At 39.1% G+C, this 22,516-nt stretch overlaps 2 protein-coding genes across 3 annotated transcripts in view; one reads left to right on the top strand and one right to left on the bottom strand.

Moving 5' to 3' along the window:
- stk32a (serine/threonine kinase 32A) overlaps nt 1-12,766 on the top strand; it is a 66,034-nt gene extending 53,268 nt beyond the window's left edge. Inside the window, exons 12-13 of the mRNA XM_005942248.3 lie at nt 7,452-7,516; nt 10,193-12,766. Of these exons, the coding sequence (XP_005942310.1) occupies nt 7,452-7,516; nt 10,193-10,310 (183 nt within the window). The 3' untranslated portion in view covers nt 10,311-12,766. The remainder of the gene's footprint in view (nt 1-7,451; nt 7,517-10,192) is intronic.
- A 2,604-nt stretch (nt 12,767-15,370) lies between these two features.
- The window catches only part of dpysl3 (dihydropyrimidinase like 3), a 32,938-nt gene continuing 25,792 nt past the window's right edge, over nt 15,371-22,516 (bottom strand). Inside the window, exons 12-14 of one of the 2 annotated variants that reach the window (XM_014340059.2) lie at nt 22,099-22,278; nt 20,332-20,485; nt 15,371-17,177 (exon numbers count right to left, since the gene is read on the bottom strand). In XM_014340059.2, the coding sequence (XP_014195545.2) occupies nt 17,083-17,177; nt 20,332-20,485; nt 22,099-22,278 (429 nt within the window). In that variant the 3' untranslated portion in view covers nt 15,371-17,082. Of the gene's footprint in view, nt 17,178-20,313; nt 20,486-22,098; nt 22,279-22,516 lie in introns of both variants that reach the window. The other variant, XM_014340058.2, reaches the window with a different exon arrangement.

Here is a 22,516-nt window from a genome sequence, read left to right as displayed (position 1 = left end):
AAAAGATTGTTTGATATATGTGTGTATGTGTGTGTAAGAGAGAGGGTCTGAAGCACAGCAGATCAATATTGCATGAAGAAAACTACCCTAATGCCTGTTTCAGCCTCTTACTCAATACCTTAAAGCCTTCTGTATTCTTTTTTTGTATGTTCCTCCTCTCCTCTTCTCCTTTCCAACCTTTGCTTTTCTCTCCTTTCCGCTGTATCCCAGCACAAAGATATCTATATGTCACTATAACATTTTCTTGTACAGAAAGTGTCCCGTTCCTCATCAATTTTTCTGGTTGAACTTTTATCTTTTTGCCTCCCTCTTCCTTTCATTGCTCTCATAATGTAGCATGGAATTAGCTCCGTTAAACCACTGATAATATACAGCAGAAAATTGGACTGCTGTGAGAACAAAATTTATTGTCACACTGAAACTTGCAGACACACACACACACACACCTCGCCTAATCATAGGTGCCATTCAAGTTTATTGCATGCGTGAGATAAAGTGGAAACTTGACATATAGAATTAATTTGTATAATGTGTTCAGGGCTGGAGCTGTTTTTGCTACTCAGTATGTTCTCATTGTTTCTCCAGGCTGCTGTTACTATGTGTGCATCAAGTTGTAATTTTATGTTTGCTAGGCTAGGTTTTATTATAGGTGACATTGGTGACGTTATTTTCACAATGCCATGAAAGTTTTAAAATATGAAATGGGTGCTGATTCTCAGCATATTGCAATCACAGGAGGTTTCTAGTATGTTTGAATTGCCTGATCTGGTGACAATAAGTTGACGTTTACCATAATAGTCTAGTGATTGTATTGGGTGCAACATTTTTGCTTGTTGTAGAGTTTTTACTGCAGTGGTTATGATGATTAACTTTATATTGAGAAATGACTATATGAAGATTACTGGGTTAATGTTGAATAAGTCGTTAAAATGAACATGCAGAGAATTATCACCTACAGTATTGTGCAAAAGTTCTAAGCCATCCCTCATTTCCTTATACAGTGGGGCAAAAAAGTATTTAGTCAGCCACCGATTGTGCAAGTTCCCCCACCTAAAATGATGACAGAGGTCAGTAATTTGCACCAGAGGTACACTTCAACTGTGAGAGACAGAATGTGAAAAAAAAATCCATGAATCCACATGGTAGGATTTGTAAAGAATTTATTCGTAAATCAGGGTGGAAAATAAGTATTTGGTCAATAACAAAAATACAACTCAATACTTTGTAACATAACCTTTGTTGGCAATAACAGAGGTCAAACGTTTACTATAGGTCTTTACCAGGTTTGCACACACAGTAGCTGGTATTTTGGCCCATTCCTCCATGCAGATCTTCTCGAGAGCAGTGATGTTTTGGGGCTGTCGCCGAGCAACACGGACTTTCAACTCCCGCCACAGATTTTCTATGGGGTTGAGGTCTGGAGACTGGCTAGGCCACTCCAGGACTTTCAAATGCTTCTTACGGAGCCACTCCTTTGTTGCCCGGGCGGTGTGTTTTGGATCATTGTCATGTTGGAAGACCCAGCCTCGTTTCATCTTCAAAGTTCTCACTGATGGAAGGAGGTTTTGGCTCAAAATCTCACGATACATGGCCCCATTCATTCTGTCCTTAACACGGATCAGTCGTCCTGTCCCCTTGGCAGAAAAACAGCCCCATAGCATGATGTTTCCACCCCCATGCTTCACAGTAGGTATGGTGTTCTTGGGATGCAACTCAGTATTCTTCTTCCTCCAAACACGACGAGTTGAGTTTATACCAAAAAGTTCTACTTTGGTTTCATCTGACCACATGACATTCTCCCAATCCTCTGCTGTATCATCCATGTGCTCTCTGGCAAACTTCAGACGGGCCTGGACATGCACTGGCTTCAGCAGCGGACACGTCTGGCACTGCGGGATTTGATTCCCTGCCGTTGTAGTGTGTTACTGATGGTGACCTTTGTTACTTTGGTCCCAGCTCTCTGCAGGTCATTCACCAGGTCCCCCCGTGTGGTTCTGGGATCTTTGCTCACCGTTCTCATGATCATTTTGACCCCACGGGATGAGATCTTGCGTGGAGCCCCAGATCGAGGGAGATTATCAGTGGTCTTGTATGTCTTCCATTTTCTGATGATTGCTCCCACAGTTGATTTTTTCACACCAAGCTGCTTGCCTATTGTAGATTCACTCTTCCCAGTCTGGTGCAGGTCTACAATACTTTTCCTGGTGTCCTTCGAAAGCTCTTTGGTCTTGGCCATGGCGGAGTTTGGAGTCTGACTGTTTGAGGCTGTGGACAGGTGTCTTTTATACAGATGATGAGTTCAAACAGGTGCCATTCATACAGGTAACGAGTGGGGGACAGAAAAGCTTCTTACAGAAGACGTTACAGGTCTGTGAGAGCCAGAGATTTTCCTTGTTTGAGGTGACCAAATACTTATTTTCCACCCTGATTTACGAATAAATTCTTTACAAATCCTACCATGTGGATTCATGGATTTTTTTTTCACATTCTGTCTCTCACAGTTGAAGTGTACCTCTGGTGCAAATTACTGACTTCTGTCATCATTTTAGGTGGGGGAACTTGCACAATCGGTGGCTGACTAAATACTTTTTTGCCCCACTGTATGTCTGTGTGTCAGTTTACATATTACAACAAAGAGCAATAAGAAGCATTAATAAGACAAGCAGACAAACACAAGCTATATGTTTAATAACTGGCTGTAAGAACTTGTAGTAAATACTACAGTATCATAGTCAATGGAGTAAAGCTGTGTGATAACTGCACAGAGGAAATTAAAACCTGTTTGTCGCTGTATACTGTACATTCACACAACTCTATAAAAACAAAACTATTATAGCCCCTTTTCCATCAGTTTCTACTCGGATCGACTCACCATGACTCACCTCGGATCGACTGATTTTCCATTACGATCGAGTACCACCTCATGTGTGTGGTCGTTCGTCCTGCTGCTCGGTCGACCTGATGCTTGGTCTGTGGCCTTTCGTCAGACTCAGGGACCATGGCTTTGATTTTTGGTATCAATTTCCCTTGTTGCTGGGTTTCAAAATTGGCAGTTTTTATTTTCGTGAACGACATGCTCTCGTGACTCACCGAGTGACACCACTGACCAGCCAATAGGTGGCATGAAGTGTGATGACGTCACATTTTAGTACCTGCTCGGATCGCTTGGAACCCCAGCGGAGCAGGTACCATTTTAGTACCTGGTACCAGATACTATCACCTAATGGAAACTCTGAAAACTGTGGCTAACCATACTGAGTCCTAATTAGTACTAATTAGGTACTAATGGAAAATGGGCTTCTCATTCTGCTCATCTGGATATTACTATTGTTCTTTATTATTGTTCTGTGCATGTATCTGTAGCTAACGAGAATGTAGGCATTTAGTTTGTAGATTTTTGTTTGTTTAAGATCTGTACCTATTCCCTTTCAGACTTAAAACATTCATTTACACCATTATGAGTTTGTGTATGTCTGATTCCAATCTCACTCTGTATCTTGTTTTTGTACTTTATTTTATGATTTTGTTCAAATCTATTCTTCCAAGGAACCAAACCTTGGAAGAATAGACCAATTTTTTTTAAATTGGTCTTGAGAAGCAGTGCTCCAGGCTTTCTGAAGCTCTTTCAAAGTTCTTTTCTTTGAACATTGATGCTTTTTCACTCATTTTCAGTCCGGTCCTTGTATCCGACCATTTCAGAGGAATTTTCGACTTAAGTCATTTGCGCCATGTTTTTGGTTTTGGTTCAGTCTCACCACTCGTTGATAATTTTTGTTTACATCCATTTTCAAAAAGTGGCTAAAACCTACCACGCATTATCTGTTTAGCAAAACAGCAGTTAATGAAAATGAGATATAGCTTCATGAAAATGGCATCAAATATGTAAATAGCAGGTAGTTGGTAGTGACCAATAATAAGGCTAAAAAGAGAGTGAATGCTTGATTAAAAAGTTACTGCTAAAACTGTAAATATAGTAAAAGTACATCCATTATTTTCAATGCAAATTTCAAAATAAACAGCAATTTTTTGGGTGGGGCATTGGCAGTGAGTTGGAAATAAGGCACTAAAAGGTGCAATCAGTGACCTGTTTCAGTATCACGGAGTCCCATGGAGAGAAACAGAGAGATGGGAAAGGCTGTTTTCAGGCTGACATTAAGGTTTTCACAGGATAGAAAACAATTTTTGTTCTTTGGGTACAGAAACAAAATCTATATGTGCTTGAATGAAGTTTTTTTCTTTAAGTAAGAAAAAGTGAAGAACAGATTTTCTTTCAATGATCTCTTTCAAATATTTCCTATCTCTTTTAATTATAGCTTAAAAAATAGAATGTCTGGTTGTTCTGAGTAAACAAAAGCTTCATAGAAGTAGTGTAAAACCAGTTAATTAGCACTGATGTCAGATAAATTAATGGATCATTGAAATAAAGAGAGAGCTGCATGTGCATCTGAGGAAGCAACTCTGTGTGTGCCACTGATTAAAAATGCAGAGTCAGAACTTGGCTTTGGTTTAGGTCTGAGGGAATATCATCAGGAGAAGTCAAACACATGCAATTTAAGAAGTACTACTTGTACAGCAGATATTTCTACACTCAGCAGTTGAATCTGAGCTGAAGATTTTTACTGTTTAAATTATGGTTAAAGCATTCCTTCGATCCATATTTCATTATTCACCACTAACTTCACTATTATGTCACATACAGTTCCTAAATTACAGCATATCAATCTTCTCAAATGGCTGTGATTCGATATGCCATTTATGTGTCAGGCAATCTACATATTTTAATACTATTGCTCATTACCAGTCACAACAAACATCAGCCTCAGCCTTAGCAATGGACCTTGAGAAATGTTCCTGTTAGGCTTTCATCCAACAGAGCACTCCCTGTTGGTTTGTCTCATTAAATGGAAAGTTTAATCTACCATTTGGAGCAATTAGCTTCTGAACTGTCTTTTTAAAAGCATTAAATAAAGAAAGGAAGGAAGAGACAAAGAGGAGAGAAGAAGTAGTGAAATGTCAACGGTTAAAGCAAGGCCAGAGCCTTCTTCTGGCAGATTCCTTTCTGACCTTCTCACTCCTTGTCTCCATCAATTTATACATCTGCCCATATTGTACAGTTACAGAGGAATGAATCAATTTACATCTAACCCCTCGATTTTTGAATCGAGAGTTAGATGTTCTAACCCTCGTGATTGAATAAATGCATGAATAACAATTTCCAGTGCAGAGCCTGACACACTGGAACTCAATTTGTCAATATTTTTTAAGTGATGAAAGCAAGATCTAGGACAGGATTCAAGCTGTGAGCATCCAAAATAGAAGCTGAAACAAAAGTTACCGAAACATTTCTGATAGAAGATGTAGCTAATGCTGCAAAGGCAAACGAGAGCTTAGGTACAAATCTGTAAGGGGCACAAGCAAGGACTGTTCCTACAACTTTTAGTAGAGTCTGAGTACCTCTGCAAAGTCTCTAGCTTAGAAACGTCTCGGGGCTTAAAAGAGATATATAACTGAATGTTGTCTGCATAGAAATGATAAGAACTATGCTTAAAAGTGCTCAGAGTGTGTTGAAAAGGTATCTAATATATCAAAAAAAGTAAAAGCCCCAAAACAGAAAACATGTGGCACAGAGACAAGGCTAGACAAGTGGAGGATGTCCTATACTTAGAAGCTGCTAAAGAAAAAAGCGAAACATGACGATCAACAGTGTGTAAATGTCAAAGTGTCCAATCATAACAGTTCCTTCTGGGTTCATCATAGATGTCTATAGTTGTTTAACTTCTTATTGCTGTCACTGTTCTTGAACAGGTCAATACTGATTATCAGCACCCTGTGGATTAGCGTGACGTGGATGTATTAAGTCAAATTTGGATTTTATAAATAAATTAATAATAAATGTTCTTCACAGCTTTACAACAGGAGATCACATGGAAAAGACCAGGAGGTACCACAAAAGTCAAAAGTGTGAATCAGGCCCTGGAAATATATTTTGACATAAAAAAATAAGCTCACATAAAATGTATTCAGTCAAGTCTGACCGGCGGTACCCTAAGGAGGAGCTCGATGACTTTACAGCAGTGCGTGTTTTGTTCAAGCTCCCTCTGCAACTTGAACGGAAACTATATGTCCTATCATGGGTTATATCAGTACAGACAATGTTGGACAAAGGTTTTTCTTTCTTTTTTTCATGGGTCCTGTCATGCCTTTAGATCTTAGATGTGAAGCATCATTATGACACTGTTAGAAAGAAAACAATATCTTTCTTCATGCCTCATCATGTCTGTTATGTATCAGATCTATAACTCATGCCTGACAAATAATGTGTAACACTGCGTCCCCCCACTCTGAGTGTCTGTCTGTTTGTTTCTTTGTCCTTTTTTTGTCTGTATCGCTCACACAAAAGCGCACCCTGTTCTGACAGTCTCTGTCTGGGTGGTTGTGTCAGTATCTTTTGGGTTCATGCAAATCTGCCGTTTTTCTTTTCTGATACTGCCCTGAAAGTGTCCCTTCACTAAAACTCAGAGGCTCGCTTGCAGTCAAGATGTATACTAATCATAGGGCTGTTTTATCCTTCTCTCTCTCAGGCATGCTTGCAAAATCACAAAATCCACTCCCAACTTTTTCTGCTCCTCCTTTCCTCCAGCTTTGCCTCTCCTCTCTCTACTCTCCAGTCTGTCTTCCTGGCCTAAATTAGTTGATGGCTTTCGGATGCCAGTTGCTCCCCCCCTACTGTGACAGCACCTGTACAGAACCTCTCTGCTAGGCTGTGTGAGTGACAGCTTTGGCAGGAAGTAAGCCATTTCGAAGTGTAGAGGGCCAATCTAACTGAGCTTGAGGGGGAAGCACCACATGCCCATACATGCATGTGCAACTTTGAGTATGATTCTTTTTACTAAGGATGAGGCCTTAAGACACCCTAAAAATTAAACAGTTTAGGAAATTCAATAAAGGTTTGAAGGTCCTACAGGGGCAGCTTTATTACATTTAATTTAGGGTTATTACATATTCAGTTTTTCTCTATTTTTCTCTCTTGTGTTGTATCTCCTAGTCTCTCTTTAGTGCCCACACACAATGAATACAGTGTGATAATGATGATGTATTTCTGTGATCTCTCCTCATTGCCTCCTAGGGAAAGTGAGAAAGCACCTGTCTCCTTGTCTTGGCATTAGAGTAGTCTAACATCATTAAGTGGGCCAAATATGTCCTGAGTAGGCCTGCATTAAGCAGGTTCAGACATGCAGTCTTATAAGTTGGGTGAATTTTTTCAGCTGGCACTTTTTGGACAATTCAAACAATTTGCGCTGTACTGTGCACCAGCACATATTACAAATCCAAGTCACCAAGACAAGAAGAATAACCATGATTAATGGCTGGATGTGATTTTATTGTTGCTTCTTCACAACTGCCAGTAGTGAGTCACAGCTGATTTTTTTTTACATTTGTCTCTCCCCCAGAATGGGCAGCTGCAGCAGCGTTTGGATAATGTCCAGAGAGACTTCATTGTCTTCAACAGAGAAAAGTAAGAGCCTATTCTTTCTTCACCAGCTAATACTGCCTTCTCATGGAATAAATAGCACTGTAGCTTTCAGTAAATGAAAAATGAGAAACAATGACTCACAATGTAGGTAACTCTGTAAATACTATGCCTTTTCACCATCATTAATAATAATAATAACAACAATAATAATAATGATTGTTTGGTTTGCTGGATATGCGGTTTAATAAATATTCTAGCTGTAACCAGGAATAATAGAATAATCCGTGCTGCTTGGTAGAAGCATGAAGGAAGGTATTAAAAAAATTAACAACTGGTAAAGGCTGCCCAGTACTGAATGTATCCTGTATATCAGAAGTTTCTGGAAGTAATAAGAGATATGATTCACCACCATAATTTGCATAAGGAAATGTTCAGGCAGGTGCAATGTTGACTCACGCAGTGGCATATTCTACAAGAACATAAAATAATTTCATGATTATTTCGGTCTATCTAAATCATTTATCAAACCTTATTATCCCAAGCCAAGCCAATAGTACACAGAAAAGGCATAAAAACAGATATTAGAGGCTATGAAATTGTTGCTTTGAGGAAATTAGTTTGACTCAATTTGCTGTAAAATAAAATGGTAATTTAGTCTTCAGCTAGCGTAACCTGAAAGTGTAAATATTTATACTTCTATATTCATTATATGAAATTAAATGATATGTAGTATTATCAACATCCAAATAACAAATTAAACAGTTGGAAAGCTGGAAAAAGACAACAATAGAAAAAAACCTAAAAGCTTAATTTAGAAAATATATTTTAGTATTATTTCAAAGTGCCATTGTTATTTTACAGGATTTAAGGTAGGACTTAGATTACTTATGGACTTTTTGGCAGTATAATGTATGCTTAATGATGTATACAGTCCTGTGAACGGGTTCTATTAGGGTGTAGATCATCCCTCCAGTAAAGCTTTCTGTGCTCCTAAAACAAGTTGAAGTTGTCTATAAAAGTCAACTCATAGATGCCACAGAGTGAGGAGAGTCAGGTGTGCAAGCTCAGCAGGCAGCTGGAATGACCGACTCCACGGCTCAGAGTAGAAACTAGAGATGAAAAGCTCACTCTTCTTTACAATGTTGCTTCAGGTCATTAAAGTTTGCAGGCATTCTTTTATGCACAGTTCTCTTGATTTCTTGACACAACTTATCAAGTGGATCGAGGTCTTGACTTTGGCCCATTGTGCCACCTTACTTTTTTTCTTTTCAGCCATTCTTTTGTAGATTTGCTGCTGTTCTTGTGATCATTGTCCTATCACATGACCCAGTTTGGAGTTTTAATCAGACATATGTCCTCATATTATATTCTAAAATGTCTACATATAGACTCTACTGTTTATGTATAGAGTGGCATTCATGGTGGATTCAATGAATGGCTGAAAAACAGATCCAAATCATCATCCCTCCTACACCATGCTTGACTTTTGGCATAATATGTTTGCCATTTGGTCTGGGTGGGCGACCGTTGTTCAGCGGGTTGGAAAGCTCATCTTGTAACTGGAAAGTTGCTGGTTCGATCCCCAGCTGTTTTGGTCGTTGTGTCCTTGGGCAAGACACTTCACCTACGGCCTACTGGTGATGGCAAGAGGGGCTGATGGTGCGATATGGCATCCTCGCTTCTGTCAGTCTGTCCCAGGGCAGCTGTGGCTACAACTGTAGCTTGCCTCCACCAGTGTGTGAATGAATAGTGGAATTGTAAAGCGCTATATAAATGCAATCCATTATTATTGTTTGTTTGATGCAGCTTTGCAAACCTAAATCGAATTGCTGTGTTGTTTTTAGAGAGAATAAGATTCCTACTGGGAACACTTCTGAACAAACCTTGTTCTTGTTCTTTTCATGCTAACCAAGGCCTGTAGAGTCTCTCATGTAGCTATTGGCTTTTTGGGAATTTTTCTGAGCATTGTGGTCTGATCTTATAGTGAAATTGCTGGGACGTCCATGCCTGAGATTGGCGAGAGTCTTCAATGTTCTTTACTTGTGAATAATCTTTCTCACTTGACTTCAAATTGGGTGGAAATGGCTTATAACGGTTCCTAGGTTGGTAGGTAGCAACAGCTCCTTCTTTAAGGTCATTGTGTTACATTTTGTGACTACCAAACTGCTAAAACCTCTGCTTTTACAGAGGTGTTCACACTTGTTGGTGATTAGCTAATCAAGTGCATTTGATTAGCAGCATCTGCTTGCTACCCACCCTCTTAATTCCTATGGACGCTAATCTAAAAATTGATGCTCCTGTAAAAACATCAATTTTTAGACTAGTGTACAAGGAGACCAAATTTTAAGGTAACAAATAGCTAAAATTTTGGTTGATAAGGTAGGAGAAAAGGTCCGTAGGTTTAGCTTTAAAAGAACAATTACTGTAAAATAGGACCAGCTACATGTTTTTGTCATCACAGGGAATAATATCTGTACCACCAGCTGATACATGTTTCCCTCTTAAGTATCCATTTAAAAAAAAATCATAAAATGCCAGGCTAGCAATTACAGGTTGAATGTCAAGCTAAAATGATCCAATTTCAGTGCAATTAGTTACTAAGTCATTGCATGGAAGATGAAAAGATGTGTTATTGTTAACTTTTACAGTATTCTTGCAGAATATAGCAACAGACACCGGCTGACTTTATATCTACTCAAATAAATCTTTCATCAACAGGTCAAGAAAAGCAGTGGCGGACACCGAGTCCTCTGAATTGTCCACAAGTGAGAAGAACAAGGCAATAGAAGATGGACAGAACAACAATATCGAGCCAGCTGCCTACTTATCAGGATAGATCTCATGATGCGAGATCCCTGCTTACTCCCTCATCACTTGCACCTGCCCACGGCTTATATCTATCTGCAATTTGCACCCAGACACATATTATTCTATGAGCACAGGCACTCGAAACTGGCCTTCAGTGTTCCTGCACCACTTTGTTATCCACAACACAAATGCGCCACAGTATGCACTTGTGCATCTCTGTTCACTCACAAAAAATAAATTGAGAAGAACTCCAGGACTGCAGGAGTGAAATGGACTCCTGGAGCAGCAGCCATGCCCGAGCGAGGCATTTTTCCTGTCACCAAGAAGAATGGCTCTCAGCAGAGTGTCACTCATATAATGTTCCCTTACATCCATCTGGTGCTCTAATATCTGCTCAGCCTCTACTCCGAGCAGTTGCTGAGGTGAAATGGTAGTCACTTCCCTGCCTGACAAAGCCACATCTGATCAGCTGGTCAACCATGGCCAAAAGCTATATGTGCTGCTGCTGCTTGGATGGGAGACTTTTTAGTCCGTGGTGGTTATGTAAGTGTAACATGGTTCACCAGTGCTACATAAAAAATGACAACAAGACGGAATTAGACCGACAACATAGCAGATGGGCAGCAGGTGTTGAAGAACACTGAGGATGACACCATTGTACAGTGTGCTCTATTTAATATCGGGACATGAGCATGACAATAGGAGTGCAAAACATTAAAACTGAACAACTTTGAAACATAAAACAAGATATTTGATTTAACACAGCAAACACCAGTTCCTCTAAGAAAAAATTCTGTGTAGCTAAATTGTAGAACTGAGCACGAATGGCTCATTTTATCAGAGCAGCAGGTATATGTTGGTAGTGGTCATGTTGCATAGCTTTGCCAGTTAACAAAGATGATAGGATTTTAGCATTTGGTTTGAAGTCCCAGTTCCAATCAACAGCAGATATAAGCAAAGCATCCCATATGTTTTCTTGACTTGCTTATGGGTCATGATGTTTATTTAAAATGCAGCTACCAAACTAGCTTTTTCTCTCAACCTTGGATGTTTATATGGAGCTTTTACGTTTCATGCTGACTTTAATCAGTGTGTCCTGATGGAAATCTTCATCAAAACGCTGACATTTTGGACTAACCTTTGCTTCAATCTGCAAATGACAAACTGGGTCTTCACAAAAAGGTTCACTGCGATGAAAACATAGAAAAAAGCTAGAGGGTAGATGTTATATGTTCTGCACTGAACCTCGCTTTGCACACGCTTCTTCATAAAGTGTAGCATTTATGCACAGAGAAACAAAAAAAATAAAGATCTTATGCTGTGAGTGAATATTTATCTCCTTAGGGTGGTTTTCTAGATGATGATTAAGCTGACTCCTAGACTGCATTCATTTTTCAGTTATTGTCTGCACTCATGTCTGTTTTTGTATTTTTTACTTATGTTCTTCCTCTTTTGTGTTGGATACAACCAAATGCATATGTGCCACCAGATAAGTCTGCAAATTTGTAATCGCTCTTAATTGCTCCCATAAAAAACAGAATCCATTTGCAATCTGTCGCTGCATCAACACATTTGTGCAGCTGCTACAACACTGATATAAAATTTGGCAGCATCCAAATGAATACAAGGCGTGAAAACACCCTTCTTTCGTTCAGTAAGATTTGCCATAGACTTGTTCAATATTATATCCGAAAACCACACCTGCCTCTGAGGTTTGCAGAGGGGTGCCTTAGACCATAGATATGGCACACAGCTGGTTCCCATAGCTATATGTGCATGTTTTAAAAACCTGAGTTCTTTTCACAATCTGTAAGTCAATGTGATTTATACTAATCCCACTGTGCCACTCTATTGACCTTGAGCTTGTCTAGCTGCAGTATCACTCAATCCTTTCAAGTCTATGATCTCTTGTAATTACATTTAAAATGTAGTTTAATCTCTAATTGAATGACTCTTGGCACTTTTCTACTGAAGACAGGTGCAATGTTTTTCAAATTACTTTTGTGGTGTCGTTGTTGTTGTTGTCATAGATGTGATTTTAGAAATTCAAAGGTGGGTTTCTGTAAAAGGTGTCTGTATATTATAAGGTGGGATAGTTCAGTAGATGGAATAATCCTGGATACACGTCAAGCAAACAGTATTTCAATTTGATCTTATACGGGTATCAAAATGTTGGAATTATTGCCTCAATGTGGCACATTTGCCACCTTCAAAAACCAAAAGAAAAACAACAACCCCAAAACAAAACTCAATGGCAAATGGTACTTGACCCAGGTAATATAATTTCTCAACAAAACATATGTGTTAGAAGAAAAAGAAGAAGAATTTATTCTGAGAATACACTTGTTCCACACATGTGAATCTCACCCCTCTTACGGTTTTGTTGTCCTTCAGTTGTCACTGTGTGTTTATTGTAATTAAATGTGTTGGGGTTGCAAACTGTTAAGGTGTGCCTTAAATAATAACTTTCTTTTTCTGAACCAACCTGACTGTCCTTGTGCTTTATTCCATTAAAAAAAAGAAAAAAAGTTTGATTTGGAGATTACTCTGCTCCAGTCTAAAGATAATGCTGCCCCCTAGTGGTAACTGACTACAGGTACAGTGAGTCTTGGATTGGAAACCTATGGTTAATGTGCAAAAAGGAGAAAGTTGAAAACATTTTTGGTATCACATGTGGAGAAATCAAAACCAAGCTAATGTATATTGAAAAACCTGCTTCAGTGGCCATTGTTTACTGTCAGTGCGACACTAGGCTAAATTGGCAGTGGATAAGTGTCTCAGGGAATTCCTTTAATGCAGTCAGTATCAAACAAACTCAAAGCATTTCCTGTCCCTTCTCTCACCCACATGCATCTACAAATACAGACCTGAGACCTGAGACCAGCCCTTCCCTAGGTTATCTCGAAGGCACAGTCCAATCTCTCCTCCATAGAAACCAGAGCTGAGGCAGCACTTTCCACATAAATGGCTGATCTGAGTTGGTGGGGATGGGACTCTCAGCTGATAAATACTTCCCCAATCTGCTGGGCATCAAACAGATATAATCAGCAAACCTCAGCTTGATGATCTCTCTGCTTATCAAGAAGGTAAGGGAATCGCTGCCAGTTTGTTAGTCCGTGTGCAAAAATGAGAAAATGTCCACTGTGTTTGATAATAAAGGTGATTTATTACTTATAATCTATAATTTTCCAAGGCAAATAAGAGCGCATTAACACTCTCAACTATTAATACATTTCCAATAACACTTAAAGTACAGGAAATAATAATACTACACAGTCAAACCCCTTATTTTATTACTACTGCATGACTGGCATCAGCACTACTTCACCAAGTGGGAAATGAAAGGACTGGATGAGTCTCACAGGCTCATCTGAAACAATCTGAACTCCGTAAGTTAAATGTAAATGTTAAGGGAAGGAGAGATATTCATAACTCGTCCTGTTACAGTGTTGTTTGTTTACATCAAGTGTTTTTGCAGTTTTTGTGCATGTCTGAAGATGCTTGACAAATTTCTGGAGAGTATTCTGATAATGATGTGAAATCAAACCACAGTGTGCACTTACAGCCACCACGCACACTTCTGTTTAGATTGCGGTTGCAGACTCATTGCTCCCATCATTACAGTGATGTCATGAGACATTTACTCACTACCTAACAATCCAAGAGGGATCTCGCAGAAGTTTTACTGCTGGACCATAAAACTGAGGGCATGTGTATGTAGCCCCCGCTATGAAAGACCTATGAGAGACTATGGACACTTTGTCCAGCCAAAGTAGTCAGATTTCATTCTTTTTTCTCTGTTGTGGAAGCACATGTAATTTTATTATGTTATTTTCTTAACCTTTGTTTAAACAAAATGCCAACATTGCCTGGCATCCTGAGACTTAACTATGATTAAATTTCACTCGAGGTGTGAGTGGTACACCTTTCTGTACTGCTGGACCTGCACACTGTCATTCTTACAGTCCCTTCCTCGCTGCAGCGCTGACAGTATGTTTGCTGAAGTTTTACTGCAATGATTATGCTAATTCTATTGTTGACAGTAATAAGATGTATAATGCATAATAAGCTGCTTCACATTTCCAAGGCAGTGGGAAGCCTTTTAGGATTTCAGGATAGAGAAATACTGAAATCCTGCACAAACTGTGCCACAGCTATGTTTCCATACCAGTAGCTGCAGGAGGCTGAGTTTTCCACAATGAGCAAATACATGACACATGCAAATAGTTAGTTAAGACAAAAGCAGACACAGTTCTGACACTCTGACTGAGAAACCTGGATAACAGGCATCTGGCACTAATAAACTTTGCTCTTAGAATAAATGTTTTAAACCATGAACCTTCCTGGAAGTGCTTCTGTATTATTAGAGTGCTGACCATTCTTGCTAAATCATGACAACCCGAGCCTAACAGAGGCAGATGAGGCTCTTTTTGCTTAATAAACAAAATCAGATTTCAAAATAAGTTTTGTATTTACTCTTAATCTACTACTAACTTACTTCAGCACAGCACTGTAGATCTTGCACATGTGTAGAGATGTCAGAAGTTCTTCGATCATCCCCGGAGATATGCAGGCCAATAAAGCAGAAACTGTGGCCACATAAAGATGTTTATGCAGAGGTATAGTGCTGCAGGGCTCTAATCACTATTTATTGGGAAGTGAGTCATGGCAACTTTTCACAAAATACATAAGAATGACCTAACACGCGAAGTGCATATACCATGATGGTGCCAGAACATTTGTCCAAACAACATCCAGAATTAAAAAGTAATTATGGATGCAAAACAGATGTGAAGTGAAAGAAGCAAAGTTAATCAAAGTAGATCATTTTTATAGTGTAGCGTACAACTTTCATTTGCTGCTAGAGCATTTGTTGTAATATTTTCAATTATATATTTGCTTCAAACGATTGTTTGTTTGTTTTTAAATTTACATTTTATGCAAAATGCCAACTTTTTTGGAAACAGGGTTGTAAAAAAAACTGCCTTGAAGCCTTCCTTGCTTTACACACTCAAACTAGTCTATTAAATATTTCCATACATCTTGATGTTAAATAATTAATATTATAAAATAAAACAAGTCAGCCAATAAGTTGCAACTCATGTTTATTCTGGAAACAAATCATACGTCCAAAGCACACTGTATTTTTGACCTGCCATCTCTGGGTTTCGATACAACAGTAAAAAAGAAACAACATAAAAACAGTAACAAAGGTTGTCAAAGTAACATAAATACAACAAACCACCTGCCAGATTAAAAAAAACACAATCGTCTTCCCCTCTCCCCCCACAATGGGCCAACAACAGAATACAAAGCTTACCTTACTGCACTGCAATCCTCTGCCTTATCAAGAAACAGCAAAGACATGAAAAAAACACAAACACCCCCCAACACAATCACATCCAGAGTATTTAGGTAAACTGAACTGGGCTCAGTTATATTCGTGCTGATGTTAAATGTGCTGCATTAGAGGGCTATGCTGTGATGACAGAGGGAATGACGGGCTTCCCCTTGTCCTAGTCTTGAATGAAAAAATAAAGCCAGAGCTAAAGTGTTATCATAAAGCAGGTTTGTTATACTTCATCAATTCATTGCATCAGTCTTTTTTGTTGCCCTCAGTTGCAAAGCTCTTCAGTTAAAGTCGTAGTTACAAGGGACAGTTACATTTATTTTTAATTCGTGTGATCATCCTTTCATAATCTTTTTTCCCCTCCCTTTATCCTTTTCCAGATGATTCAGGATTGCAGAAACAGCCAGTAAGTTAGAAGCAAATGCAAAGGACGGTTTCTCGCAAAGCTCTTTTTTTCTAGTGACGATGGAATGCAAGAAACAAAAAACTCATATAAACGTTTTTTTGGGATTAAGAAAAAAATCTGGAAAAAAAAATGTTTCTAATAATTCTTCTTTCTATTCTTTTGTTTTCACATAATCTTTCCCAAGCAGATTTGTCCATATTCCTTTTTTTTTTTTAAACATCAATAATCAGTACAGTACATCATGGGGATGGTAGTCACCAAAAAGCAAAGAGGAGGAGTGCAGCAGTATCATGGATCACGTCACCCATATTAATGCGGCCCATGCAGCTCCATGCCCGACAGCACTCCTGCCCTCAGATTCGATAACTACCTTTAACTTGGTCCAGGAAACCCAAACAAGCTGCAACAACATCATCCACAAAGCTACATCACATCTACCATATGTACAATGCCACCTAGAGCTAACCAAACATACTGCAAGATAATACATGGCTACCGTGGAATCTAGTGTTATGTTTTGCTGACTATGGAGCAAGCAGGCTACTGAAAAGGGGTGACATTGAAAGCCGAACAGGATGAACGAACGATAGCGTCATTCTGAGACATGTGGTATCCGTTTTCCTTTGCGAACAGGGTTTGTTTTTTTGTTTTGTTTTTGTGTGATTATACTGAGTTTTCCTGATGTTTTCACATTGCCAAAGTACCAGATAACTATTCCACATAGATGAGTAATGAGACTTAGATCAGTCATGTGAATTTGGTGGAAATTTCACACTTTCAGTAAAAAAAAAAAAAAAAAAAATCCCAAAACACAACCATCTATATACTTGACGCTGGTTCACATTCCAGAGGAAAAGGGATACTTTTCTCATATGAGCATAGTAGCATTGTGACAGGTAAGGCATGAGGATTCAGTGTTTTGCTTTTTTCTTTTGTTTGTTTTTGTAACTTTGAAATAATCGTGGTCCTCTGCATCTCCTCCCCCCTCCCCTCTTCAATCCTGCACTCTGGCTGTTGTCATTTTCTTTCTGCGTGTCCTGCTGTTTAACTGAGAGATGTGATGTTGGAACGACCACCAGGGGGCACTACGATGCGCCTTCCAGCAGGCCTGATGGGGATGTCATCAGGGGTGGGAGGACCTGCAAAGAGAGAGATGGACAAGATAAAGAGACCAAAGATATCGGCTGGGGGGTGGGGGCAGAAAGCAGAGTCAAAGAGTACAAAAAGAAGACATCTGCAGGGTTTCTCTGAGAAATGAACACATAGATTTCTAATTAAACCCAATCAAATTCCTATAAATTACTTGTGCTTGCATGGAAAACACTGGCAAGCAATTTAGATATGGGAGGAACATACATTTACACATTTAGTTATGCACTGGTAATCTCAAGTGCATGTTCATGAAATTAATGGTAAAGTGTGAATTACATATGTCTTTGTGTAGTCTACTGTTTACTTTAAAACCCCAATTTTTCTTAAAGCTGTGAAAATAGGTAATAGGGTAAATATTTATCATACAGTCATGAGTAAAATGTTCTTTTACCATGTAAGATCTAGAGCATTTGGCCTATTATATGTTTGTTTAATCTCAACGTCATAATCCTATGAAATACTACGCTATTGGTGATGTCTCAGGAATGTATAAAAGTTATATGACTACTGTATTAAAATAAAAAATAAAATATCCCACAACAGGATTAAAATCTCACCAGACCCCTCATTTGAACCCCAAATCAGTTCTCCGGTGTAAAAAAAGTAAGCCCCTAGCATAAAGTGTTACAAAGATATATAATCATCTAATATTTTGCCCCTTCATATCTGATTGGTTAGGCTTTATGGAACTAAATTAATTTCTTAGGGTGACTGGGTTGAATTTAAGCTCTAACAATGTTAAACCATATCAAATGAGTGTAACTCGATCAGATATACAAAGCAGTCGGAGCGCCTCTGCCCTTGTACAAATTAGGTTATGCTGTGTCGTTTTGTTGAGATGAAAGTAACATAACAAAACCACCGAGATAGTCTTGTATGTTGGGACTACAGTAATGTGAAAACATGTGACAGATTAAATAAATCAGAGAACTGATGGTGGGATTTACTCCCTTTTGCCCTCCACTGGAAACCAGTAGCAGCATTTGTCAATCCTGTCAGACAGGACAGCTTTCATGTCATCACGGCACACAAATAATTGCCATGATGCACTCACGTTATTACTCTCCCAACACTAGAGTGCTTCTTGAAACACATCATTATCTATGACATATGGTATGTATCACTGAGGTGACAGGGGGATGCAAATGTGAGTAGACCTACTGCTGTACGAGGACTGTGAAACATTAACAAAAGATGCTTAAGTCTGACATAAAGAATGGTGTTTCCAAATGATAAGTCAGGTTGCCTGGTCTAACTAATGATCAGTGCGTGTATAAATGGAAAGTGGAATGATGTCAGACTATGATACACTGTGTCTAAGCAAACAATCCTTCCCAACTTCTTCCAGACAAGCAAATGTACTCTGCAGGCAACTAACAAGGAAAACTATAACAGATCAGACTCAGTGAGAGAGCATGCACACGAAGGCACATACAATTATACAGCAAACGTACTTAATGTTAATAGTTCAAAGCCTGGGAAAGTAGCAGCAGTCTTACTCCCCTCTTAAATCATGTACTCAAATTTAGAAATTCTTTCCAGTGGAGGTCATTGTCTTTTTTCATCTCTGAGTTCAACCACTTGCAAAGACAGGTTGCTTAATACAGTAAATGCCAAACTTCATTAAGTACAGTTGTTTATCCAAATGAGTTATCAGCTTTTAAAAATGATCCATATATTTGTAACGACTTCCAAAGACTACAGTGAACCCAGCTGTGGTCTCTCCAGGTTAACCAGAGTTGCTCTCACTGATGTAATGCTACACATGGACACGTTTAGTCAGTCAGGGAGGACAGAATCAGCTACGGTCGCTCTGTTTGATTGTAAAACAGCGCAAACACTGAGTGGCTTGGGATTTTAACACGCGTATGAAGCGTCACTGCTTGGTAGCTTGACAAAGTGCATTTCTCACATTTGTTTACTTGAAGCTAATCTAGTGCTGCCCTGACACATGGGCACAATCATACTGTCACTCAGCAGCCCAGCAAAATTTAACAGATGTCAAACGTGAATGTTATTGTGAGCTCTCACATTATAGTATCTTAACAAATCAGGTCCAGATGATTGCAAATGCTGTACTTTTTAAAGCTCGAAACGTAGGTTCAAATGTGGTGAAAACTTCATTTCCTGCAGCTTTCTAAAAATCTTTTCAAAGTATTTTCTTTTATGCTACCTTGTTAAATGTATTTGTTGGCTTTTTGCCTTTATTTAACGGACACATTTTAAGAGAGACAGAAAAGAGGATGAGAGAGAGAACGATAGAGAGGAATTACAGGAGGTAAAGGACCCGGAGCAAAACTAAGAAACTAAATTAAGAATATAAAAAACAGACACAAATCTTAACACATATCCTGGCTTTGCAAAGCCTACAACAGTTCATGTTGCTAAAATATTAAGAGGGCTTGAATTCTATTAGAGAGGCTGTATTACTGTAGTTGATGTTAATATAAACATTCCTCTGAAAATAGTCAGGTACGAGAACTAGACTGGAAATGAGTGAAAACTATGAAAGACCTTTGAAATAAAAATGACGAAACTGTCTATATTTTGCTCCCAAGAAGCAAAATATAAAGTTATATAAAGTGGATCAAGACTTTTGCACATATTTTAAACGCTTTTAACATTAAAGGCGTGCTTAATCCAGGGTCATGTTTACTTTACATCGAACAACACTAAAGTGAAAACTTTTACTGACTGTGTTAGAAATTTAATTTAATAGAGTCTTCAATCAGACTCAAAAGAACTCAAGCAACTGCCTTAATGAAATGCACAAACAGACAGCTCTTTTTGGAGCATTATGTACTGCAAGCAAATGCATGCCATACTGTGCAAATTGCAATGCATGAAACGAGATAATAAGACATTATTGGGTTACTCTCCAGTCAGCCAAGGACTTTTAATAAATCATTGACAAAACGCAAAGACATGATGAGAATCACACGACTGTTATCTGACTTCATATAATGAATTAGTAACTGAGTTAAAATAGAAGAGGATGAGGGTGGTTTAGCTGATGACCATGGATGCTCCTCTAATGTTTGTACGTACAGTATGCGGACAGATACGTGGAAGAAATGACTGGGTAACACAGGGATTGTTGTTCTATTAAAAAAGTGGTCTCACCGCATGGTGCAGGGTTACCTGCTAGACTAAATCCAGACTGGTGCAGGTTTCTGACAGGCTGTTTGGTTGGGGAAGTACGGGCCGAGGCTGAGGGGGTACCGCCACGGGACATGGAGAATTCAGAAACTGGGCCATCGTACATTCCCCGGGGCACTGCCCTCAGAACAGCCAACTACAGGACAAACAGAAAGAGCAGAGATGGTGAAAAGAAACATAAAGTACCTGCATGTAGAAACAGAACCAACATGCAGGTACTACGAGAAACATTATGGCATTTTGCTGTGCAACAAAAGGTTAAACGCAACTAGCTTCACACATGTTTAGCATTACATGGCTGTCTGTATAACTGTTTGTGTGTCTAAATTATATATGCATCTTTTCCTGCCAAGAGTCAGCTCCAGATTTACAAATCCACACAAACATACACAGAAACACGCAAACTGAAACACGAACACACACAATCAAGCCCTTCTCGAGGTTATAGAACAGAAGAGTCACCAAAATACAGTTATGTATTCATAAGCTTTCAAATCAAGTTGAAACTATTAGCTGACTGTGAAAAGCCATTGTCTGTATGTCTGTCAGTGGCGTGACTCAGTGGAATCTTGGAAGCTCAGTCAAGACTTAAAAAGAGACATCTGTGAATGAAGAAAAGCATAACAGTAACTGCTACCAAGACAAACAGCACACTGTTACTACAGCTCCATTTTTTCATCAGCAGCCAGCTGTGAATTAAGAAACTGTTGGGCTATGAGATTTCTCGGGCCGTAAGAAAGATGGCAAGAGAGCAGTAAGCAGGGGCTGCTTTAAGTATGAGCTGCTATACATCACATGGTTAAATGGGCCCATTTCTCACACTTTGAACAGATGAGTAATACTTTAGGGTGGGTGTCTAATGAAATAGTGCTACTTGACTACAGTAGCTTTCTGGGTTTGGCCCTGACTGCACATTAACATTTAATTTACCTTTAGTTTGGGTTCTCTAAGTTTCTACATGTATATATTTTTCTATTCGGATATTTTCACAAGTTCTCCTTGATTTCCCACCTATTCAGGAAATAAATATGGACAATATGTTTTACACCTTACTGCCAACTGATACCACTCCCATGTCTGTATGCTGAGTATGAAGCATCAAGCATGTATAGCTTAGCATAAAAACAAACTCCCTATGTATCAAGAAAGCATCAAGTTCTCTCCAACCTCAGCTACTCAGTGGCTCTTGCTGTAATCAAAGCCACCTTCCTAAATATCTTTTAAAATCGAGAGTCTAAAGTTAAAATGCAAGTTTAATAGTATGAGTAATCCTCTTAGCGTGTGCGGTAGGTCTCTCTAAAAGTGTTATCCAAATCCAAAGTCAATGTATCTTTATTAATCCGAGATGACAAAGCCATGACCACCCTCAGTGTATGGACCTTACAGCGTGTAAGCACAGTCAGTGCCCTGTGGCTGAACCTTGGAGGGTGATGTCAGAGTTATTATATCTCCCCCACATCCCACTTCATTGCCTCCTCCATGGCTGCCCTCTTTTCTCCCCGCCATCCTTACTTCCATTTCACCCTAGACTCTCCTTTCCTTTAGGTACATCCTAGAAGGCCTTAAAGTCCTTCACTGAGTTGTTTTTCCCATTTCCTTTGTATTCTATGGTTTTCTAGTTATGTTATTGTTATTCTGGCAATCTAACAGTGCTGTAACGGAGTTCATGTTGTTCAGTTCAAGTTTTATACACTAACTATATTACCACATGTAAAATGTAGGCTTTAAAAGAAGAATAACTGCACTTACCTGCTTCCTGGCTTTAATACGCTTATAGGCAAAGTCAGGGAAGGGAGAGCAGGGAATGAAGCGGCCCACTCCGGAGGTGGCGTGAAGGTTTCCATCTTCCAAAACGATCTTACCCTGGCAAATCACCACTAGTGGGGCGCCACGCAGCTCCATGCCCTCAAAGATATTGTATTCAGCAGCCTAAAAGCACACATATGATATTGTCAAAGATTGTTGCAGCGGCAAAGAAACTAGTGTTTATTAGATAAAGTTTCCTATTAGTTATATGCTAAATGTACTCTTCAATGACTGAGGAGAAGAGGTTAAAACTTAACTCTCTTTCTCGAATTCGTTATCATTCATCACCTAGTTCTTTACACTTGTCTGTTTGGCATGTACAAACAGCTGCCCTCATCCAGCTGGGCTCAGATGCCTTCAT

This window comes from Haplochromis burtoni, unplaced genomic scaffold (assembly GCF_018398535.1).
Source record: "Haplochromis burtoni strain Fernald_Lab_line unplaced genomic scaffold, NCSU_Asbu1 Contig_247, whole genome shotgun sequence".
Classification (NCBI taxonomy): Eukaryota; Metazoa; Chordata; class Actinopteri; order Cichliformes; family Cichlidae; genus Haplochromis; species Haplochromis burtoni.
Note: the sequence above shows the minus strand (reverse complement) of the source record. Positions and strands in the feature narration are given on the sequence as shown.